Here is a 21,940-nt window from a genome sequence, read left to right as displayed (position 1 = left end):
AGGCTTAATTTTTAAAAAAAATGTTTTTAATAGAGAGAGGAGATATTTGATGCACATATATTCTTTTCCCCTTCTCTCTATGCAGTGGAAGAAATGCATAAGACAGTATAACATTGGTAGTGTAGGACCTACTGAAATGGGTTTACCGTAACGTGGTTTTAGGCTTAAAATATTTTGGCCAAAGTATGGAACTACAGTAAATGACCCATATTTATGAAGAAAGAATACAGATAAAATACATATTGATGTACTAAATTATTTATCATATTGGATGTTGCATGGGGGCCTTTGGTCTCTTGTATACATATATTAGCGATGTTGATTAACTGTAGCATGTCAAGTTATTCTACATTTTTATTCATTAAATTGCAAAATTTGACATTTTGTTTCTCTACTTTGCCGAAGTTATTTATAAATTATTACTATATTTGACAATGGCAATAAAAGACAATACAATAAATGACGGATTCTGTATAGCATGAATGAATTATGGTTGACATATACTGTATAACCCCTTCCCTGCATTTTACAGATAATAAATGTGAGGAAGTTTGCAGCCATAGCAAGATAAAATATGTATTTAATTCAAGAGCATTCAACAATATAATGATTTGCAGACAAATAATATTTTATCTGAGAGATAATGTAACCTTTGAAGAAATCTAGCTAATTGAATTCTACAGCATACATGCAAGATAAACATACACTGTAGCTCATGTAATTGTAAATATTGCTATTATAATTTCTTATGTTCTGTAAAAATATCTGCATTGACGAAAGTGACAACCTATTAACACTATTACTATTCAAAGCTATACTTAGTTTCACAATAAGAGAAGCAGCCATTTGTTGGAATGGATCATTCAAAATTGAATCTGTACACCACATATAAATTAAAAATCTATATTCATATATCCCACTTTACTATATGCATTAAATTCACAGACACTTCTTATGCACATTGTTTTGTTTACATGTTCTATACAAAAAAAAGGTAACTTTCACATGGCTTTAGATACACTTGAAAACAGTAAACCTGTTTTCAGTCACATTGATTGATTCCCACTGCTTTTACTTTCACCGAACAAGCTTGTGCTTTACAAGGGCCTGAGTTTAAAGCCAGTAAACAATATTCTCTATAACTTAGTCATTGTATGCAGAAAATAAATACTCATTATTCAAAACATGTTTAAACACCTCACAACATTTCAATATGTTACTGTAGATATCTGAGGAATTTACTTTCAAAGATATAGTTTTGTCTGGTTTCAGGTCTCAATACCTTCATTCGTACTCTGTAATGATCTGCAAGCTCCTCTATAGCAACATAGCAGCTCAAACATCATTAGCAAATGATTTCTAACCTGTCGCTTCCCATAATGATCCTGTCCAGTGGACTACAGTAATATTTACACTATTTACAGATATGGCATTACAAAAAAAACAAGATACAGAGTAGCTGCATGTATAGAAATGTCTCAGAAAATGATGTGCTGCTTGCATGTTTATACGCAGCCTTCGTGGCAGATGTGCTTTCCATTAATCAGACTAAAGCTAGCCATGGAATGGTTAGTGCTTTTGAGAGAGGTCATCCTGGTGGTGCTTCTTCCCATACTCTGTGACCTGACAATGAGTCTGGGTCTGCAGCAGAACAGCTGGTTGTTGAACTGTTTTCTGAAACTTTTGCTGAGCAAATAGAGAGCAAACGGATTCACGCAGGAATTGGTAAAAGCCAAAACCCGGGCGCATATGCTGGTGATGTAGTGCAAAAATGAAGTGTCCACTTCTGAGTAATGGTAGGAGCGGTACAAATAGATGACGTGGTTGGGAAGCCAGCAAAAAGCGAAGAGTCCAACAAACACCAATACTGTCTTAGCAAGTCGCTTACGGGATTCAATCTAAGAAAGAAAGTAAAGTACAGGTACGTGTTAGGAAATAAATACACATACGAAACAAATGATAAATATAAACTGTAACCACCTCCCCTCATGTTCACATAACAGCTTGCCCCACTGCCTGCCATTTTGTGATATAATCTATTTACTATAAATAGTCTCTAAATGTTTGAGACACACTGATACAAAATGTACAGTACCATGAACCTCAAAATTTGCTGCTGCGATTTTTCTGGTTACAAAAAATATATATTGTACAGTATATATTCGTATTCTGAAAAGTTATTTGTTTCTGAGCTAAAGTGGCTTGTTGGCAACTAACCCAAGATTATATAACATGTTAAAACTATAAGGAAATATTAGTGCACAGACCATTTTTAGCTATCATAATAGCTTTAGTGTTCCTTTTTTGCTACTGTAGTTACAGTATATTTACTTTTATTGTTCTTGGATTATTATAAGATAGGCACTTTGCAAGTTAAATCAATAGCTCAAACTGCATTTAATGTAGTCTGTATGATTGCGACATACTGTATGCATTAACTTTTGAGCAATTATTTAAATAGAAGAAAAGTACACACAAGTGAACAATAGACGTATCAAGGCTCTAATTTCTAACGTCTAAATATAAACAATACTATATTAAATAAATATTCTGCAGCCTGAGTGAGAGGGGGGTCTCAAGCCCCCCCCCCCCCAAAAGTGCTAGAAGAAAAGGGAAGACACCCTGGCACATGAATATAATACTGATACTCGCAGCAGGCTCACCGGAGGAAGCATTTGGCATGTTTGCTGTGCCTGGTGGAGACACCGCAGTGGATCGGAGCTGAGCCTGCTGCGAGTACCACGCTGGATTAAAGCTGGAGGAAGAATACAGTTTTAGGAAAAATCTACTGCCCAAAGCTGCCATGGATCGTGAGGACTAATAGTGCCAGAAGAGGTAACAATCACAGCGCCAGACGGACACTGCAATAAGAGCCACCTGTAAATACAGTGAGCAGATTCCAACCGGGCGGTGAGCGGTGACGGCGTATTCCAAATACATCAACCGGAGTCCGTGAGTAAGACTGTGTATACCCATGTTACCGGCACAAGTACTCACAGGTAGTACATACAGATCACACGAGTATCTTTAAACAGAAACTATCCCTTTTGGGTGGTTATAGAAAATCCAGTTCAACAACATAGTGATTATATCTATATACACCTAAGTGAAGTAACTCCAGCATTGATAAATCAAACATAGAACATCTTTAAGAAGAACACCTGTGGGGGGCGTGTCCAGGACGCCGATGAGAACGGTCGGGTAGCAGAGGAGCTCCCCAGACCCACGAATAAAAACTACAAAAGAAGCGCTTTTCCCCCCAAATTTTTTTACAGAAACTGGGATAAAACCTGCAGGAAACCCACACGAGTGGAATGGCAGGTAAACAAAAAGCCCAACCGGGCCAAGGAGTTACCCGCTTCTTTTCCCCGTCTCAACGGAGCTCGGAGGCTGCCGCAAAAAAACAAGATGGCGCCGGCTCCACACACTCACGCGGGACCAAGCAGCCAGCAATGGAGCGCGACTGCACAGAAACACCACCGCCACCAGACGAAGCCCTAACGCGGGACTATATGCAAGAGCTGATCACGTCTATGCTGAATAAACTCCACACTTCATTAAAAGCAGACCTGAAAGCTGCGGTCTCCGAATTGAAGCAGGAGATATCAGGCCTCACCGAACGCACCGCGGTGCTAGAGAACAAAATGGCCGACGCATCACAGGCCCAAGAGGACGCCGCGAACGAAATATACCGGCTGGGAGCTAAAGTCAGCAACCTCAGGGACCAAATGGAAGATCAGGAGAACCAAGATAGATGACAGAACGTCAGAATCCGTGGGATCCCGGAGTCGGTTCTCCCAGCCCAGATCAAACCCTATCTTCTGGACCTCTTCCAATCAGTATGCCCAGACCTAACACTCTCAGACTTAGAAATGGACAGGGCTCATCGGGCCCTAGGACCAAGGTCGGACGACCCTAACCGGGCAAGGGATGTGATAGCGAGGGTCCACCACTATTCCATAAAGGAACAGATAATGGCAGCTTGCCGTGCTCAGGAACAAGTCAAATATAAGGACGATCATCTCCAAATATATAATGACTTGTCCAAGCGCTCGGTCCTTAGGAGAAAGGAAATGCAGCCACTCACTAAACTACTCCGCGAAAAGGAGATTAAATATAAATGGGGCTTCCCATTTAAGTTGCTAGTGCAAAGAAATGGTAAATACCACACTATCAGGCACCCAGAAGATATGGCACACTTTGCCAAAGCAATGGGACTGAACCCACCAGCGGAGTGGAGCGACAACCCCACCAGAACTCAAGGCCCGGACACACTAGACCCTCTGGTGCGAGCCTCTGAAAGACTGGCGGGGCAGAAGCAAGGACGAAGCAAGTGAAGCGCCCAGAGGCCTCACAAACAAGGCCATCCTAAGTTACCTCCTGCAACCAGTCAAACCTCTCCAGCCTGCTACATGAGGGATCTCTCCCCCTCTTCTCTCTCCCCCCGCCCTCTCTCCCCCTCCACCCCTCTCCCCCTTCTCTCCCCCCCATATCCCCCCTCTCCCCCCCCCCACATCAACCCCCCCTCCCCTCCCCCCTCCCCCCTCCCCGCCCTCTCTCCCCCCCCCTCCTCCTCCCCTCTCTCCTCCACCTCTCTCCCCTCCCATCCCCCCCTCCCCCTCCCCCCCCAAGACACCTGCGATCCCCCCCTGCATACCTGATCCCCGACGACCAGACAGCAGATGACACCGGCAACGGGACAAGATGAACGAGAAGCCAGACGAAAGGGAGAGTGTACATCCGGCCCTCGCAGAGCACTCGAAAACTCACCGGAACAGCACCAGCGGCTGACCCTTCCCACGACGATGAGTGCACACACTGGCAGCACCGACATCAAGGCCCAGTCCAGCGACATAGAGGAGCGGAGGAGCCGGAGTGCATCACCCATTTTTTTCACCCATTTTTTTCTTCCTCTCCCTGGCGGCCCCGACGTCCGGAACGTCCCCAAGGTGGTGGAGAAAGAGGGCACTCAACCTGCAGACCGAGACCCCCTTTAGTGTCTCCCTCCCCCCCCCCCTTCACTGGGGGATCAGCGGTCAATCCTGTAACCGTGAGTACTGCTCCCCAGACAACATTGTGGGGCACAGAAGACCATAATATCATGTCAACCCAGGCCTTACCAGAACATAATGAGTTCCCCCCCTCCCCCTTCCCCCCCTGGCCCCCCCTGGCCCCCCACACACTCTCCCCCCCCCAGTGGCCCCCCGAGACACCTTCCACCACGAAGGGAACTTGAACAGTGCAAACACGCCACGGAGAACGATCCGGAGTATCACTCCAATCACTGCACTTGCATATAAACTATCAAACAACATTTCCTGATGTTAATGTTGATGTTAAGGTTAATATGTTTAAAGCTTAAACCGGTTATCAAGAGTTTATCAAGAGTTAAGAGCCAGAAGCCCCCCCCCCCCATGCACCCCCCCTCCCTCCCCCTCTCCCCCACGCACCCCCCTCCCACCCACCCCCATGCACCTCACATACTCCCCCACTCCGCCCCTCCCCCCCTCCTTTTCCTCCCTCCCCCCCGCAGTTATACGGGATTCACGTCAAATAACCTTCACAGGGAGTAGGGTTGTAATTAGCATCTTCCTGCTAATGTCAAATAAAATTGGATGCCACCCGAAACTCTAGCCCCCCCCCTTTTTTCTTCTCCTCCCCCCCTCCCCCGTACCCCCGCCTCCCCCACCCATCTTGACAGAAGCCCCCCCCCCCTCCACACCCATATTAGCAAGATGGTTAGGCAAGTACAACAAAAAGGAAGCCGACTGAGAACCAGTAAATGTCATGTATATGCTGTAAATGTCTCTGTATATGGAAAAGAAATGTATGCAAACCTGTCAATCAATATCAGCTTAAAAAAGTTGCAAGATAATATGTACACAAATGAAAAAAAATGCCTTGTTTCTGCCATACACCTGATGCAAACTGTAAAGGAATGTACTTCGTGATCCACGCTTAATAATCTCCACAGGGAGATGGGTTAGAACTAAGACCTTCCTGCTGTTGTCACATAAAACTGTATACCTCCTGAAATATGAGCCTCCCCCCCTTCTTTTCCCTCCACCTCCCCCCCTTCTTTTCCCTCCCCCTCCCCCCTCCTTCCCTTCTCCCCCTCCCCCTTTTTTTTTTGCCTATGCTGTATATATGTATATATATATATATATATATATATGGATAATAAATATATGCCCCCGCCCTTCCCTCCTCCCCCCCCTCCCCACCTCCCCCCCTCCCTCCCCCGCCTCTCCTACCCATTCTGGCTCTGGAGAAATCCTGTCAACCAACATCAGCTTAAACAAAGCTGCAAGACACAGTGTACACAACCAAACAAATGCTCTGATGATGTCATAATCCTGATACAAACTGTAAAGAATGTATTCCCTGAAAGACCCCTCTGGCCAGCTTGGCTATTATACGCAAAGAAGGCAGAGATCCGATGCAATGTGGAAGCTACCGTCCAATCTCCCTACTCAATAGTGATCTCAAATTATATAGTAAAATTCTGGCAAACAGATTAAACCCCATCTTACCGCGGCTAATTAATATTGATCAAGTAGGATTTGTCGCGGGGAGGCAGGCCTCAGACAACACCCGGAAGATAATCAACATTATTGACCATGTCCACCTCACAGGCACCAAAGCACTACTTTTAAGTCTAGACGCAGAGAAGGCGTTCGATAGAATAAACTGGCAATTCCTGGACCATACTATGCGCAAGTTTGGCTTTAGTGACGCATATTTAGAGGGGGTCCGTAGGCTATATCAAAACCCGTTGGCAATGGTAAAATTACCAGGGGGCAATAACCAGAGATTCGAGATCACAAATGGAACTCGGCAGGGATGCCCCCTATCTCCGCTCCTCTTTGCGCTAACGATAGAACCACTGACGTCGGCAATACGACTCAATAAAGACATCCAGGGAATAGAAATTGGACACAGGCAGCATAAAATATCCATATTCGCATATGATGTCATCTTAACCATTTCCAAACCCCAAATCTCCCTACCCAACCTTCAAAAAGAACTCAGAGATTTTGGGAAAATCTCAGGATATAAAATAAACAATGACAAATCAGAAGCCCTGAACCTAAGTCTGCCAGAGGTGAAACTCCTCAAACTAAACTTTAATTACCGTTGGAGTTCCTCCTGTATCAAATACTTGGGAGTTAAGATATCGAGGACTTACCAATCCTTATATCAACACAACTATCCGACCTTGTTCCATAAAATCAAACAGGATTTGGAGAAATGGGGAGGATATCAGATATCATGGATCGGGAGAATGGTCTCGGTTAAAATGAATATACTCCCTAGATTATTATACTACTTCCAGATTCTCCCGGTCCACATCCCTGGCTCAGAATTGAAAAACATCCAAAAACAAATCTTCCACTTTATTTGGCAGGGAAAAAAACCCAGAGTCTCCAGAACAGTTCTCTTGGCCTCAAGGGGGAGAGGAGGAATGGGAGTCCCAGACATCACAAGATACTACCTGGCCGCCCAATTGCGACAGGTGGTAGTCTGGAACGCTAACCCAAATCAATATTGTTGGCTGGATATAGAAACACATTATGCCGGGACGCCTTCACTGCCGGCCTGCCTTTGGTCCCTGAGCAAGGAAGACATGCAGAATAGTAAATTCAAACTAGGCCCAATGAGACACACATGGGAGACCTGGACGAAAAGCAAACTCAAATATAAGCTCACAACACCACAATCCCAATTTACACCAATTCATAAAAATCCGAAATTCCCTCCTGGCTGTGAGCCAGACAATTTGAGCAATTCCAAACCAAAAATATCAGAGTGATTGCCGACCTCTTGAGCTTTGGGGAGTTCCTGAGCTATCAAAACTTACAAACCAAATATGAAATAGTAGGGCTGAACATCTTCAAGTACCTACAAATTCGACACTTCATTCAAACATTATCCCCAACGTTGGAATTTCCCCCTCTCACAGGTTTCGAGCGGCTCTGCAGAGAAACAGCTCACCAGAAAGGTCTAATAACGCAAATTTGTGCAGAACTAGAGAGGGCCATAGAAGCCCCCGCACACGACTCATTGGGCAGCAGAATTGGATATAGTTATAGACCGAAACTATTGGGATAGTATTTGGGAAAATGCATCAGGAACCTCTATATTTACCACAATCAAAGAAAATATATACAAAATATTATTTCGCTGGTATCTCACTCCAGTTAGAATAAATCAAATCTACCCTCTGGCCTCCGATCTGTGCTGGAGTGGCTGCGGTCAAAAGGGGGACATGGCCCATATTTGGTGGACATGTCCGGAAATTCAGAAGTACTGGGAAACTACACAAAATTTAATAAGAGAAGTCACAGACCTCACAATACCCATTGACCCGCTGACCTACCTGCTGGCCAGACCCTTAGAGACACTGGACCGACCAACAGGAAAATTAGTCTCCTTCATACTTACGGCGGCTAGATGTGCGGTGGCAGCTGCCTGGAAGAAAGTGTCTCCCCCTTCTAAACAAACAATAATAAAAAGGGTGCAGGAGGTGATGGAGATGGAGAGACTATCTGTTTTTCTGAAGAGGTCTACCTCCTCCTTCAATAATATATGGGACCCATGGCTAACACATATGGCTCTCTTGCGCTGAACTGCCCCATAACAGTAAAAAGAGTTACTATGATAAAACAAAACCCGTGCTGTGGACTCCGAGGAGATGTCTAGTAAGTAAGGAATTGGTATAGCAAATGGACAGTCCTGAGTTCGATTCCTGCATGTGTATTATATAAAATGTATTTATTTATACTGAACTCCCAAATGGTGTAGGGGTATGTGTCTGTTAGCAATAAAGTATTGAATGTTTAAAGAAAAAAAAGTTTGTGTGTGTTGTGGCACTCGAAAGTCTAGGGAGTGGAGAGAGGAGATGCCGGTAAATCCTTGCACAGCAGAGAAATTTACGCGATCCCGGTTATAACGTGGTCTCATTCTGTAGACCCCAAAGACCACTTTATAACAGGCTTCAGCTGTACAAGGTTTGGGAATTTCCACAATGTTTCAACTACTGTACAAAAATAAATTTCCCCCTAATCTCTTCTATTTTTATGATACATGCCATATAAAAGGTTAAAACACAATGTACAGTACAATAATGTAGGTCACATCATGCACAGGTACTGTACAGTAGTTTGAAGCATATACATACATTTATTTACTTTGAATTCTAAACTTTGATCTTAGATTTAATGACACATTAACTCTAATCTGTTCATTATCTTGAAGCACTTGAGATGGGATTATACTGTAGCAACAAACTCACTTTCACTCACACTCATTACATTCCCTAACAGAATTCAATATCAGTTTAGCTGCTGATGCTGCTCTTTTAATAATGTTGGTAAAGCTATGTAGAAATGAAGGCATTTTTACAGTAGTTGCAAAATATTGCTTTTTCTTTATAATCTAGGTTTATGCTTTCCAGGCAGTGCTACATTGAATTGACATCAAACATTTTACATGTTGCTTTTCTTATTTTTGAAACAAATGTTATCAAGATGTTCAAAGGTGCAGTGACACAGGCCCCTGGAAGAGATGTGTGCAGAGGTACGCAAAATGGAGACCGTTTTTAGGGTGAAAATATAAGGCTTTATTGCCTGTTCCTTTAAATAACACAGCAAACAAAATATACATAAAACAACAAACACCTATCCCTGTGTAAGGGCTATCTCACTCCCCAGTCCCTATCTGTAAGACTGGGAGTGGGGAAAGCCCATAACCAGTATACCACCGCCAAAGTCTCAGCAGTACTTTAAAGCAGTTGCCCTTCAGGTCCAGGTGTCTTGGTGTGTTGGTGGGTCCAGCCTCTGGCAGGTTCCTGGGTCCTGTGTCCAGGAAAAGAGGTCTGGTCCCCTTCTGTCTTGTTTTCAATGCCCAGTCCTTTGGTGCACTCAAGACCTCTTTCCTCTTATCAGCACCCTGGTATACTGAGGAAAATCTCTTTCCTGTGACTCACATGACACTCTTTCACAGAGCTCTCATTAGGCAGGTGGAGACTGGTCAAATGCCTGACTGCACTTAACCAGGTCCATGCTGGATTTAGAGGCAGTTTCTTCTACAGGGATAAGTCCCTGTTACTTACCTCCCTGTTTGTGGGAAGCTCGGGCATACCACGGCCAAAGCCCATCCTTCAACTCTCATTCTAGATCTCTGTGGCTCGAATTAGAGTGGATGGAGGAAGAAAACCTCAGTCCCACTGGTATTGGAGCCCTTTCTCCAGGCCAATAATGTCTCGTCAAGAAAATGCTTGAGCTCCGCACTCTTCTGTTGCTCGAGGAAGACTTTTTCCACGCACAGTATTTTTTCGGACCGGTTAGTCATGAGTTCTCCCCTGCATCAGGCGATCCTTTCTTCCCTGAATTTAGGGTGACCACCTGCATTGGGTTCTGTAGCCATATCCACGGGTGGTTCAAGTTGGGCGGAGTTTTTGTCCAGACCGATTGACTCCCGTCGCATCTCAGTTTGGTAGTTACCTAGTGTTGTACCTGTAGAGGTGTGAACACCAAAACAGTTTTGCCTCAATCTAGCCAAAGACTGTATCTTTACCACGAGGCCACAGTAGCATGACTGTATTGGTATTGCGATCCTCAGTCGTAATTCGGTTCTTCTTTCTTGACTTGTCTGGAAAGACAATCGTAGTACTGAGATCGCATTGCAGGTGCGCTTATAGCAACGCACAGCTTGTTGGTTGTGATGTAAAACCTATATCTGGATTGAATCACACCAGCAGCTTCCTTCATGTTTCTTGTAGTATATTTGCCGCAGATCCTTCCTAACATTTGACTGGAGCAAAATTACACACTGTTTCAAATGTTCATAATTCTTTCTTTGATGTGGCATTCTCCAAACGGATTGGAGAAGGCAGGCTGCTTTATTCTGGCTATTTAGCCGACGAGTTTTCATTCCTCTGTAGGCAGCCAGTATGGTGAGCGCTGCAAAGCGTTTTTCACTCTTTCACAGAGCTCTCATTAGGCAGGTGGAGTCTGGTCAATTGCCTGACAGCACTTAACCAGCTCCCTGTTGGATTTTTAGGCAGTTTCTTCAACAGGGATACAGATGCAGTGGCCGTTATTCGAACAAATCCTGGCGCCGTTTTCGTGTGCGCTGCTTTACTCCACGCGGCATTAACGCTGCCAATCGCCCCAGGCACACGTGTTTATCGCGGTTGCTTTGTTTGAATTTCATGGATTGTGTGCAATTATATGCAATGAAATGAATGAATTGCAATGTGTACAGTACTGTACTACGGTGTCAATTTCAAGTGTTTAAAAGCCAGAACACTAAAAAGCCATTTTCTGCACTCGCGTCTAAAGGTGGTACGGTTGGAAGAAACCCCGCGCCATGACGTGGGTATTCCGAGGTATACACCGCGTGAAGGGTTTCAATAACGGCCGCTGCATCGGTACGTCCCAGTTACAGCCCCCAAAATGTTTTCTTGCATACAGTAAATGTCCTCTCTTTCTTTTTTACTTTACTCACATACTTACAGTACATGTGAAATTAATCCAGCATTATTTTATTGTAGTTGTTAAGTATATATGTTGAAGAATTATTTTTACTGGAACTCTCAAAAATAGGCACCATTACAATTTTATGAAAATGATAATTTTTTTTAACTCAACTGTAGTCTCTAACATGCCACGTTGACATTTCTGTTGTAACCTTTCTGTAGTTAGATATGAGCTACTTTTTTGCCTCTAACAATAGCGGTACAATATGAATGATAAGTTGTATGATTTAATACATCCTCCCTTTAGAAGGTTGCTGCTGGTAAAAAGATTGGCCTTACATATAGAAAAACTAAAAGAATGAGTTTGCTGTGCCTTCTCACATTTTTCACTAGTCCATGGGACCATAATTACATATATTCAGTGTTGGTACCTACAAATTTGGTTATGCCGTGACGTGCGTGGCTGTCGGCTTATAATGCTTTGGTTAAAGGGTTTAACTAAATAACCCTTACTAATTAGATCACTATTATATTTTAGCCTAATTGGTAGGAGCGCAGGAATCGTTCTTTTTGTTTTTCTATATGCAAGGCCAATCTTTTTACAAGCAGCAAAATACAGGGGGAGAGGGACCACAGAGTTCCCTGCGTGGATCTTTCTATGATTGGGGGACCCCAGGCAATACACCCAAGCAGCTCCAGCTGGAAGCTGGATAAACCAGGCAGGTTAGAACACTGGAAAACCCTTGTGGCCTTGTTGCAACATACAGGGATGAGCTTCCTGAGATGCAGGGTCTTACATCTAGGTAACCAAAGAGGCTCTCTTGCGTGGAAGTGGTGGACACCATACTCTGCGTTCAATGAAAGGCGTGAGGTCCTTGTTTCTCCATTGCCTGCTTGGAACTCCTGTCTGAAGGGGGAGAGGCAGAATGCACTATTCAATGAGGTTCACCTTAAACCTGTCCTGTTTCATATTGATGTACTGTACTCACAAGATCCTGTGCATGAACTCTAAAGACTGTTGTTCTTGTGCTTAATAAACACCACCAAGTTAAAAGTTTCTGGCGCCCTCTCTTGTATTTCCTCCAGCACTCCACTCCAAACAGCCTTGGCCTGAGCCCACGTAAAGAAGACCCTTAAGATAAGAGGTTTACCACTGAGTTAACACTCCAATGAGCAGGTCACAGGGCACCACATACAGTACATTGTTATTCATGTACACCCTATCCCTATACAGCCGGGTGGGATAGTTGTGTTATAGTTACACAACAACATAAACTACTGAGAGGTTTCCAAATTAATAAAGTTTCATATCCAGAATTCTGAGAAGAGTACTGTAACTTGAAAACGTATAACTGTCTTTTTTTTACTGCTGGAAGATATAAAACTTGTCTAGTCATTGCACATTTTCCCTTTTCTATAAATTGCTTCTGACTCAGTTAATCCAGTACAGATGAGGAACAAGTCCGTAAACTTCTGTCCTTTGCCAACTGGCTCATTTGTACTATTTTCCTAAATAGGAATACACTGGTGCAAACTTCCCCCAGGTAGGACTTAAGAGCCTGTAGTTTCCTGGTATTCAGAGGACAGACACAGAAGGTTCACATATTGCCAGCTGGCACACAACAAATATATTTAAAAAAAAACGAATGGTACTGTATGTTTTGTAAAATCACGTAATCACTCAACTTATTTCCAGTTAACTCTTTGTGTACCATATGTTATTGGTTTGTATATCAGGAGTGAAAAGTAATCATGATATTGGTGGTGATGTAAAGTAAGGAGGAAGGTAAGTTTTTTGATCCATACTGTAGCACCATTTTCTACATGGTACTGGATGGGTATCAATGGCGCTAAACACATAAAATAAGGTGAATGATTAAAGTAAATAATGGAATATACAACCAGATATGATGGAGAGAAGATCTCAGCCGGCGTGAATCAAACATGAAAAAAAGAAAAAGAAATACATAGTGTGATACTGTTAAGACACTAATAAACAAACATATAAACAAACAGACAAACAAAAAATGGCAATGTTGCTGAACCACACACTAGACTAAAAAGGTATATTTAATATATTATAAAAACATACAGTACAATAATGCACAAATGGACAAAGTGTAGGGCCCAATCGATATCTAGCCGAATTGCCCGCTTACCGAAGCCAAGATGTAAAACCGCAGTGGATATATTAGAGAGTATCCCCTCTCACAGTGGCTGGCACAGCTCCCAGATGTATAACCGGTAGGCGCCGCGTGTAGATGTTTGTAATGGAGGACGCATACATCCACGCTGTAGCAGGGGCAGGAAAACACTGTCTGGTGTTGAAGCAGTACGGGCATGCGCAGAGGCGCCCGACACAGTGTAGATGGTATCTCCAAATCCCCTGCTTCTTGCGGTCGCGTGTGCTCCAAAGGCGGCAAATTCAAAAGATGCTTTCGGTCACAAAGCCTCACGGCAGGGCTGGCAATGGGTAACGGCAGCTGATGGCAACGCAGGGATAACGGGGACCACCCAACGCGTTTCGGAAGCTGCTGCCTCCTTCCTCAGGGGTAAAGTTTCAATTTACCCCTGAGGAAGGAGGCAGCAGCTTCCGAAACGCGTTGGGTGGTCCCCGTTATCCCTGCGTTGCCATCAGCTGCCGTTACCCATTGCCAGCCCTGCCGTGAGGCTTTGTGACCGAAAGCATCTTTTGAATTTGCCGCCTTTGGAGCACACGCGACCGCAAGAAGCAGGGGATTTGGAGATACCATCTACACTGTGTCGGGCGCCTCTGCGCATGCCCGTACTGCTTCAACACCAGACAGTGTTTTCCTGCCCCTGCTACAGCGTGGATGTATGCGTCCTCCATTACAAACATCTACACGCGGCGCCTACCGGTTATACATCTGGGAGCTGTGCCAGCCACTGTGAGAGGGGATACTCTCTAATATATCCACTGCGGTTTTACATCTTGGCTTCGGTAAGCGGGCAATTCCGCTAGATATCGATTGGGCCCTACACTTTGTCCATTTGTGCATTATTGTACTGTATGTTTTTATAATATATTAAATATACCTTTTTAGTCTAGTGTGTGGTTCAGCAACATTGCCATTTTTTGTTTGTCTGTTTGTTTATATGTTTGTTTATTAGTGTCTTAACAGTATCACACTATGTATTTCTTTTTCTTTTTTCATGTTTGATTCACGCCGGCTGAGATCTTCTCTCCATCATATCTGGTTGTATATTCCATTATTTACTTTAATCATTCACCTTATTTTATGTGCTTAGCGCCATTGATACCCATCCAGTACCATTACTATTGTCTGACTAGGGGTCAGAGGTGTATCTAGGCTGCTACACTTTTTATGTATATTTAATTTATTCTGATAGCATTTGTTTTGATATATATTAGTGTTAGCGCTACCTATTGTTTTTTATTTTTTATTTTCTACATGTGTTAGTGTAACCATTTCAATGTAAGCTCTTCGGGGCATTTCCAAATGTTTGCTTTTTTTGTCTGAAGCACTTACAGATGCAGCGGCCATTTATTTTAACAAATCACGCGGTGTATACCTCAGAATACCCATGTCATGGCGCGGGATTTCTTCCAACCGTACCGCCTTTAGACGCGAGTGCAGGCGAGTGCAGAAAATCGCATTTTAGTGTTCTGAAAATTCTGAAATTGACACAGTAGCACAGTACTGAACACATTACAATTCATTCATTTCATAGCATTTAATTGCACACAATCCATGAAATTCAAACAAAGCAACCGCAATAAACACGTGTGCCTTGGGCGATTGGCCACGTTCATGCCGCATGGAGTACAGCAGCGCACACGAAAACGGCGCTGTGATTTCTTAAAATAATGGCCGCTGCATCTGTATTCCCATGATGTCTCCTGTTATATTATTGCATGTATTACTGCTGTGAAGTGCTACTGTATGTACATGGACGGAAGCTAAGAAGGAGGCAATTGGAATATTATACTATTTGTAGCGAAAACTATCTTGTTACATCTTCCCCTTTTCTTCTTCTTCAAGGGTTTGGACATTGACAATGACATACTCAACCTGTTCCTTTCATAACAGTATGCATTATTCAGAAAGATTCACTAAGCTCCGATAAGGGATATTGCCTTGAATTATATTGATTTAAATTGCAGTTAGCATGGGACTGAGCTGCAATACCTCTTATCAGATCTTAGTAAATCCAAGTCATAGAGCAGTGTACAAATAAAGCTTTATTGACAGCAGTAAAGTGTTTCATAAGTAAATATATGTCAATGGTATATGCTGCACACCAATAAAATATATAATAGCTGATACTTATACCGGTGCTAAATGTATTTATCCAGAGTTATCCAACATTTTGGCTATCTAGGCAGCCTTCGTCAATGAATGCCATTCCTTGATAAAGGTTGCCTAGATGGCCAAAACGTTGGATAATCCTGCCTAAATAAATTCGTTTTTTTTTTTTTGCAATCTCCGTTGAGCCTCTACTAATCTTCATCTTTGTTTTAAAGTAAAGACATTAACCATTTTGCTGCCAGGTGTCCTGCAATGTCTCTGGCAGTAAAAGGTTAAATAAAATGTCTATTAATGCTTTCTTTGCTGACAAATAATGACCTCATTGCAGGTGTGATGCATTGTTAGTAAATATTACAATCATACCTGTCTTCTAACATGTACATTTCCTTCCACCGGCATGTTGTATGCGCTCCGGATCAAATTTTTGGCAATAAAATAGTAATAAACGGAAATAATAGAAAGAGGAATGACGTAGAAGATTAAAAATGATGTCATTGAATGGATTCTTGGATGCAGTCCATCTGAGTGTGGGTAAGGGGCACAGCTGACAAAGGTTTTGTTGGTTTCATGTTCATAAAAAGGATGTAAGTCCGAAAACACAGCTTCTGGTATGGCAAGAGTCATGGACAATATCCAAATGAGTGCAGCTTTTATACAAATCTTGGTCAAAGCATTGTTGGCTTGAATATCCATTGGCCTTACTATTGCTGTATATCTAGGAGGAGAAACAAAAAGCACATTATTAATTAATCCATGGCCAGTTAGTCATCACGCAATGCACTGCATCTAACATTGCAATAAATAGAAGATTATTACACTTATTGCAGAATGACAGGTAAGAACTTTATGTCCTATCTATCTATCTATCTATCTATCTATCTATCTATCTATCTATCTATCTATCGAAGGCTTAGGTATGTTTCCGTACAAAGGTTTAGCTGTTACAGGGTTGCTAAGCAACAACCGGAGTGCCTCCTCATGGAGAGGAACAAGGAGGGGAGGAGACAGAGAGAGCGTGAGAAATCAAGGAGAGGAGGAGACAGATAGAGACAGCAAGTAGAGTAGGAGACAAATGGATGACAAGGAGGGAATGTAGAACAGTGTGCACTTGGGGCAGGAGGGAGTGCAAAGAGAGGGAAGGAGAAACAGCAAGGTGAGCAGGAGGAGGAAACAGATAGACAGCAGGAAGAAGAGGAGATAGATAAGTAGGATAGGAGGGAGTGTAGTGTGAACAGATAGGAGCAGACACAGTGGAGTGCAAAGATAGGGGAGGAGAGAGTGCATGATGGAGGGGATACAGCAAGGAGGGGAGTAGAGACAATCAAGGAGGGGAGTTGAGAGAGAGACAATAAAGAGAGGCGGAGACAGAAAGACAGGATAGGAGGAAACAGATGAGATGAGTAGGAGAGTAGGGAATTTAGTGTGCACCGAGAGGAGCAAACACAGTAAGGCAGGGAGTGCAAAGAGGAGCAGGGCATTATAGAGAGGATACAGCAAGGATGGGAGGAGAAACAGAGAGAGAGAGAGAGCAAGGAGAGGAGGGTGCAGAGAGAGACAGAAAAAGATGAAGAGACAGATGGATGAAGAGGAGGAAGGAATAGAGGGCAGTGTGCACATGGAGAAGGAAGGAGTGCAAAGAGGTGAGGACAGAAAGTAAGGTGCATAGGGGGAAGAAACAGAGGCAGCAAGGAGAGGAGGAGACAGATGAGATGCGTAGAAGAGGAGTGAGTGTAGTGTGCACAGAGAGAAGCAGACACAGTAAGGCAGGGATTGCAAGAGTGGAGAGGAGAGAGTGCAAAGAGGAGCAGGGCATGATGGAGGACAGAGTAAGGTGGGGAGAAAAGACAGCCAGGCATTACCGGGAGGGGTAAAAACAAAGAGTAATGTTTAATTAATAACCTTTAAGATCTGCTAGATGGGCATATGTTTCGCCGGGTACAGCTAGTAGTTTATTAATATTGTCTCTCAATTGCAGAATGGTATGACAAAAGATGCAAAAAGATACATCTGATTGTTAAAGAAAAAGTCCAATTGTTGTCAATGGTATTTTTTCTCTTGATCAATCTGTTGTCGTTTATTTGGCCTAGTTAATATTTGTACCAGTTTTGCAAGACTTTAATCCATGGTCCTAAATTAGTAGCAAAGCAAGTCCCCTTCCTTTCCTGGGGATGTTCTTACAGTAATATACCTGGTCTTACACTCAGTGACCCCATGATCTTGGGAATACTGTTGCAGACCATTTTATTTATCAGTTACCACTGTTTGCTACAGTATGTTCCTGTATAGCCAGCAAACCAGGGGATGAGTATTACAGGAAAAGAGACAGCTGCAGCTGCATCTTTAATTGCAAACTAATTTCTTGTCCTTTCAATATGGCCATTCCGTGTCTGCAGCCAATATAAGCTCCTAAGGCTGCGGTCCCAGTGACTGCCACAGCGCACGCCTCTCCTTCTCTCCTGAAGACCGCAGATCGCGATTAGCGCTGTGCACGCCCCCCCCCCACCCCCGCCGGGCGCGCGTGTCACAGTGATGACTGGGACCGCAGCCTAAGAATACTAACAGGTTAAATATGAGTGACTCCCGAAGAGGAGGGCTCCCAGCGGCAAGACAGCAGTGATTCTGCATTGGTAGGCCCTTAAGTTTAATATAAATAACGAATAAAACAATCAGTATGGATTGCTGCTGTTAGTAAACTGCATGTTACTGAAAGAATAACTGTTCTTCAGTAAGAATGTATTTAGTAATTAGAATGTTAGTCCATTTATTAGCTTAACATAACATCTTACTGTAATAATATCCAGTGGAAAGAATGAAAACAATAAATCTCCTGCATTGTTTATGTAATCATTAGTTGTACTTAGCTGTAAATGTACTAGCAAGCAGTGTTGGAACCAGATCTAAAATAATAACACACTTATAATTAATGTTTGCACCTTCAGTATGTTTGTTATTCCAAAGATAGATACAACACAAGACAGAAACACAAATATTAATATTGCCATAACACAAATCTTTTGGCATTGAGAAAGCGGCATAGAACTAACACATATTACTGGGGACAATATGCTTTCATATTTTCTCCAACACAGATTTGAGCACCTTGTAAATGTACCTTTGAGTATACGGAAGCATTTAGAGTAGTTGCATCACTGTCACATGCATTTACCCTTTTTATTAATGCATTTCTCTTACCTAAAACAGACTAATGAATCAGAGAGCACTTTATTCATTAAATGACACTAACATTTATTTTTGCATATAAAACGTGCAATCCAGTCCTGTTACTGTAGCATACTCCTCGGAACTTCCCGGCATTAAGGTTCATTTGACAGAGAGAACAGTTGTATGTGACGCTGAGGTTGGATACATCTCTTGTACAGAATGATGTTAATTATTAGCAACATGTTTATGTATTGATTCAAATCCACCAGCTGCTGTTTCACGTCCTTACATACTGTATGTTTGTATTTTCATGCTAAAAGATGTAAAATAATATTTAAAAAAACTTTGTAGGACACATCTGTTTTTCTGTTTCTACGAAACAGATGTGAGAGGGGGGGAGCAGGGGGGATGGGGGACAGGTGCTCTTGCTACAGTCAAGGTGTGAGATAAGATGCTAGGAGCATATAGCATAAAGAACAATATCTTGTGAAGAACAAGAAGGACAGAGCCCCAATAATCAGCACTAAATAGCAGAGTACAGTATATGAATTATTTAAAATGTAACCTTTATTAGGTAATAATATAATAAAATAAATTAGGACAAAAACAAAACATAATCAAAGACAAAAAAAAGCTGTTTTCTCTATAAGAGAAATCCTCCTTGTGACAGATCCCGGTGAAGGGTCAAAGGATCATTGTAATTGAACCCAAGATATGATGTTAAAATATATGGAACAAAATTAGCCACTGATATAATTGGTACAATGGTCACGATTAGTTCTCTGCTCCCAATGCATAAGGAGCCTGTAGAGAGAGCTCTAAACCCATGTAAGGGGGAGAGGGGAGGAATTGTCAGCTAATGTATAAATATATGCTAAAATAAGAGCACATAAAGAAACAAATTTACTTTTGTTTCCCAATAATAGATTAAATGGGGTCAGAGTTACGATGTCCAAATAGTGGTAAAGTCACAATCATCAAACTAAATGGTCATGCAGCATCGGTCTTTAGACATATATGGCTTCTGCTAGATTGTGACTAGAGGGGATGAGGAACAATGAGAGTTCCTTTAATCAGTGGTGTGAAAAATACAGTCTGAGTGAATTGCCGAGACACTTTTAAACCACAGCTTGTAAGCTATTGGTGGACCTGTAATGAAGATCTGTATGTCTGCAGCAAATCATACCGAGAGACAGATAGCTCTCAGTCCGATAATTAGTATATGGCTCACAGGTGTACGCTCTAAGTCCCTGTTAATAACAGAAGATCTTATTAAATAAATGCCCTATGGTTGGTATTATTGTGTATATGTAAAACACTGCGCTGTAGTAATCCTCAATTAGGGATAGGGTAGATATTACAGCCGTTGATATCGGTAGCGCTAAATTGTAATCAAGCTCCTAGATCTTTAATTCAATCGTCCAGTGTTTAACTTTATATCCGTGTGATCAACACTGCGCCGTGATAGTGGCTGTATAACTCAGAACAAAGATAGTGTATATCCAAATCATAGAACATATACAGTAGGCTAGAAACAACCAACTCTAATCGCCCTCCCCTATACAGATTCACATGAGGATGCCACGTAACAGCGACACGCACCGACGTACGTTTCTCGGCAGATGACGCTTTCTCAAGGTGGCCCCACATTGCTGAGAAGTCCCTATTGATATACCCTCTCGTTGCCATAGCAACGTTGGGTGCGTCTATGGCTACAGTCCCACTGATGTACGCGGGCAAAAGGAGCCAAATAAGGTATGTTGTTTGTCCTTATAGATGGAGGCAGCTTAGTATATAAAAAAGAGGTTGTTAGTAGAGTACAATGGTTTGTCCAGGTGGACATGAAGCATAAGGCTAAGATGGAACATTAAGTTTTCCTTTGGTAGTAAGATCTATTGAATTAGAGAGGTTTTTGAATGGGGTATTAATATAATTTTATAATTATAATTATAATTTAAAATAATTATATTTATAATTATAATATTAATATAAGGTATACCTAATAACCCACATGCCATACCATAAGAATACTGTACCTAATCACCATCACATCAAACCAAAATGTAGATGTTAGATGTGTGTATAAAGATTTATATATACACTAAGTGCCATATAAATAATTGACCCCCAACAGGAGTGAATAGATGGACTATATGGCGTAAAAACAAACCCCTCATTTAACCCCTGTGGAGACAGAGTGTCCAGTGTGTATATCCATCTAGATTCACGCTTTAACAACTCCCTGTCCCAGTTACCATGTCTGATGGTCTCAGGGATATGATCTGTCCCCTTAAAGACGAGTTGGGAGCAATCACCCCCATGTATCCCATTAATGTGTTTGGCTAATGCTTTGTGTCTGTGATTGCGGATATCACCTATATGCTCTAATACCCCCTGTCTCAATTGGCGGTGGGTCTTGCCAACCTATTTCATAGAGCACATGCATACTGCTTGGTTTGATTGATTACGGACAATTGAGCTTGATTACAATTTAGCACTACCGATATCAACGGCTGTAACATCTACTCTATCCCTAATTGAGGATTACTATAGAGTAGTGTTTTACATATACACAATAATACCAACCATAGGGCATTTATTTAATATGCACTGCTGTTATTAACAGAGACTTAGAGCGTACTCCTGTGAGAGATACTAAATATCAGACTTAGAGCTATCTGTCTCCTGTTATGATTGGCTGCAGACATACAGACCTTCATTTCAGGACCACCAATTGCTTACAAGCTGTGGTTTAAAAGTATCTCGGCAATTCACTCAGACTGTATTTATTACTATATTCACGGAGCAGATTTATGACACCTCACTTGGGTCTTACTAAAAACTTGCGCTATTTACTCATTTGAGAACCAGCTCTGTATACCCTCCCCACATCAAGTGTGTGGGAGGAGAGGGGAGGGGGGGTTGGAAGTCAATTGATGTATTTATATTCATCCAGCTATTTTCAGAGTGTGTGTTCTGTATTTTTCACACCACTGATTATAGG

The 21,940-nt window shown here is 42.4% G+C and overlaps 1 protein-coding gene across 1 annotated transcript in view; it reads right to left on the bottom strand.

The window, feature by feature from the left end:
• Positions 1-272: 272 nt before the first annotated feature.
• GRPR (gastrin releasing peptide receptor) overlaps positions 273-21,940 on the bottom strand; it is an 81,113-nt gene continuing 59,445 nt past the window's right edge. Inside the window, exons 2-3 of the mRNA XM_075593314.1 lie at positions 16,138-16,489; positions 273-1,898 (exon numbers count right to left, since the gene is read on the bottom strand). Of these exons, the coding sequence (XP_075449429.1) occupies positions 1,506-1,898; positions 16,138-16,489 (745 nt within the window). The 3' untranslated portion in view covers positions 273-1,505. The remainder of the gene's footprint in view (positions 1,899-16,137; positions 16,490-21,940) is intronic.

This window comes from Ascaphus truei, chromosome 3, assembly GCF_040206685.1.
Source record: "Ascaphus truei isolate aAscTru1 chromosome 3, aAscTru1.hap1, whole genome shotgun sequence".
Lineage (NCBI taxonomy): Eukaryota > Metazoa > Chordata > Amphibia > Anura > Ascaphidae > Ascaphus > Ascaphus truei.
This window is presented reverse-complemented; position numbering and strand designations above follow the sequence as displayed.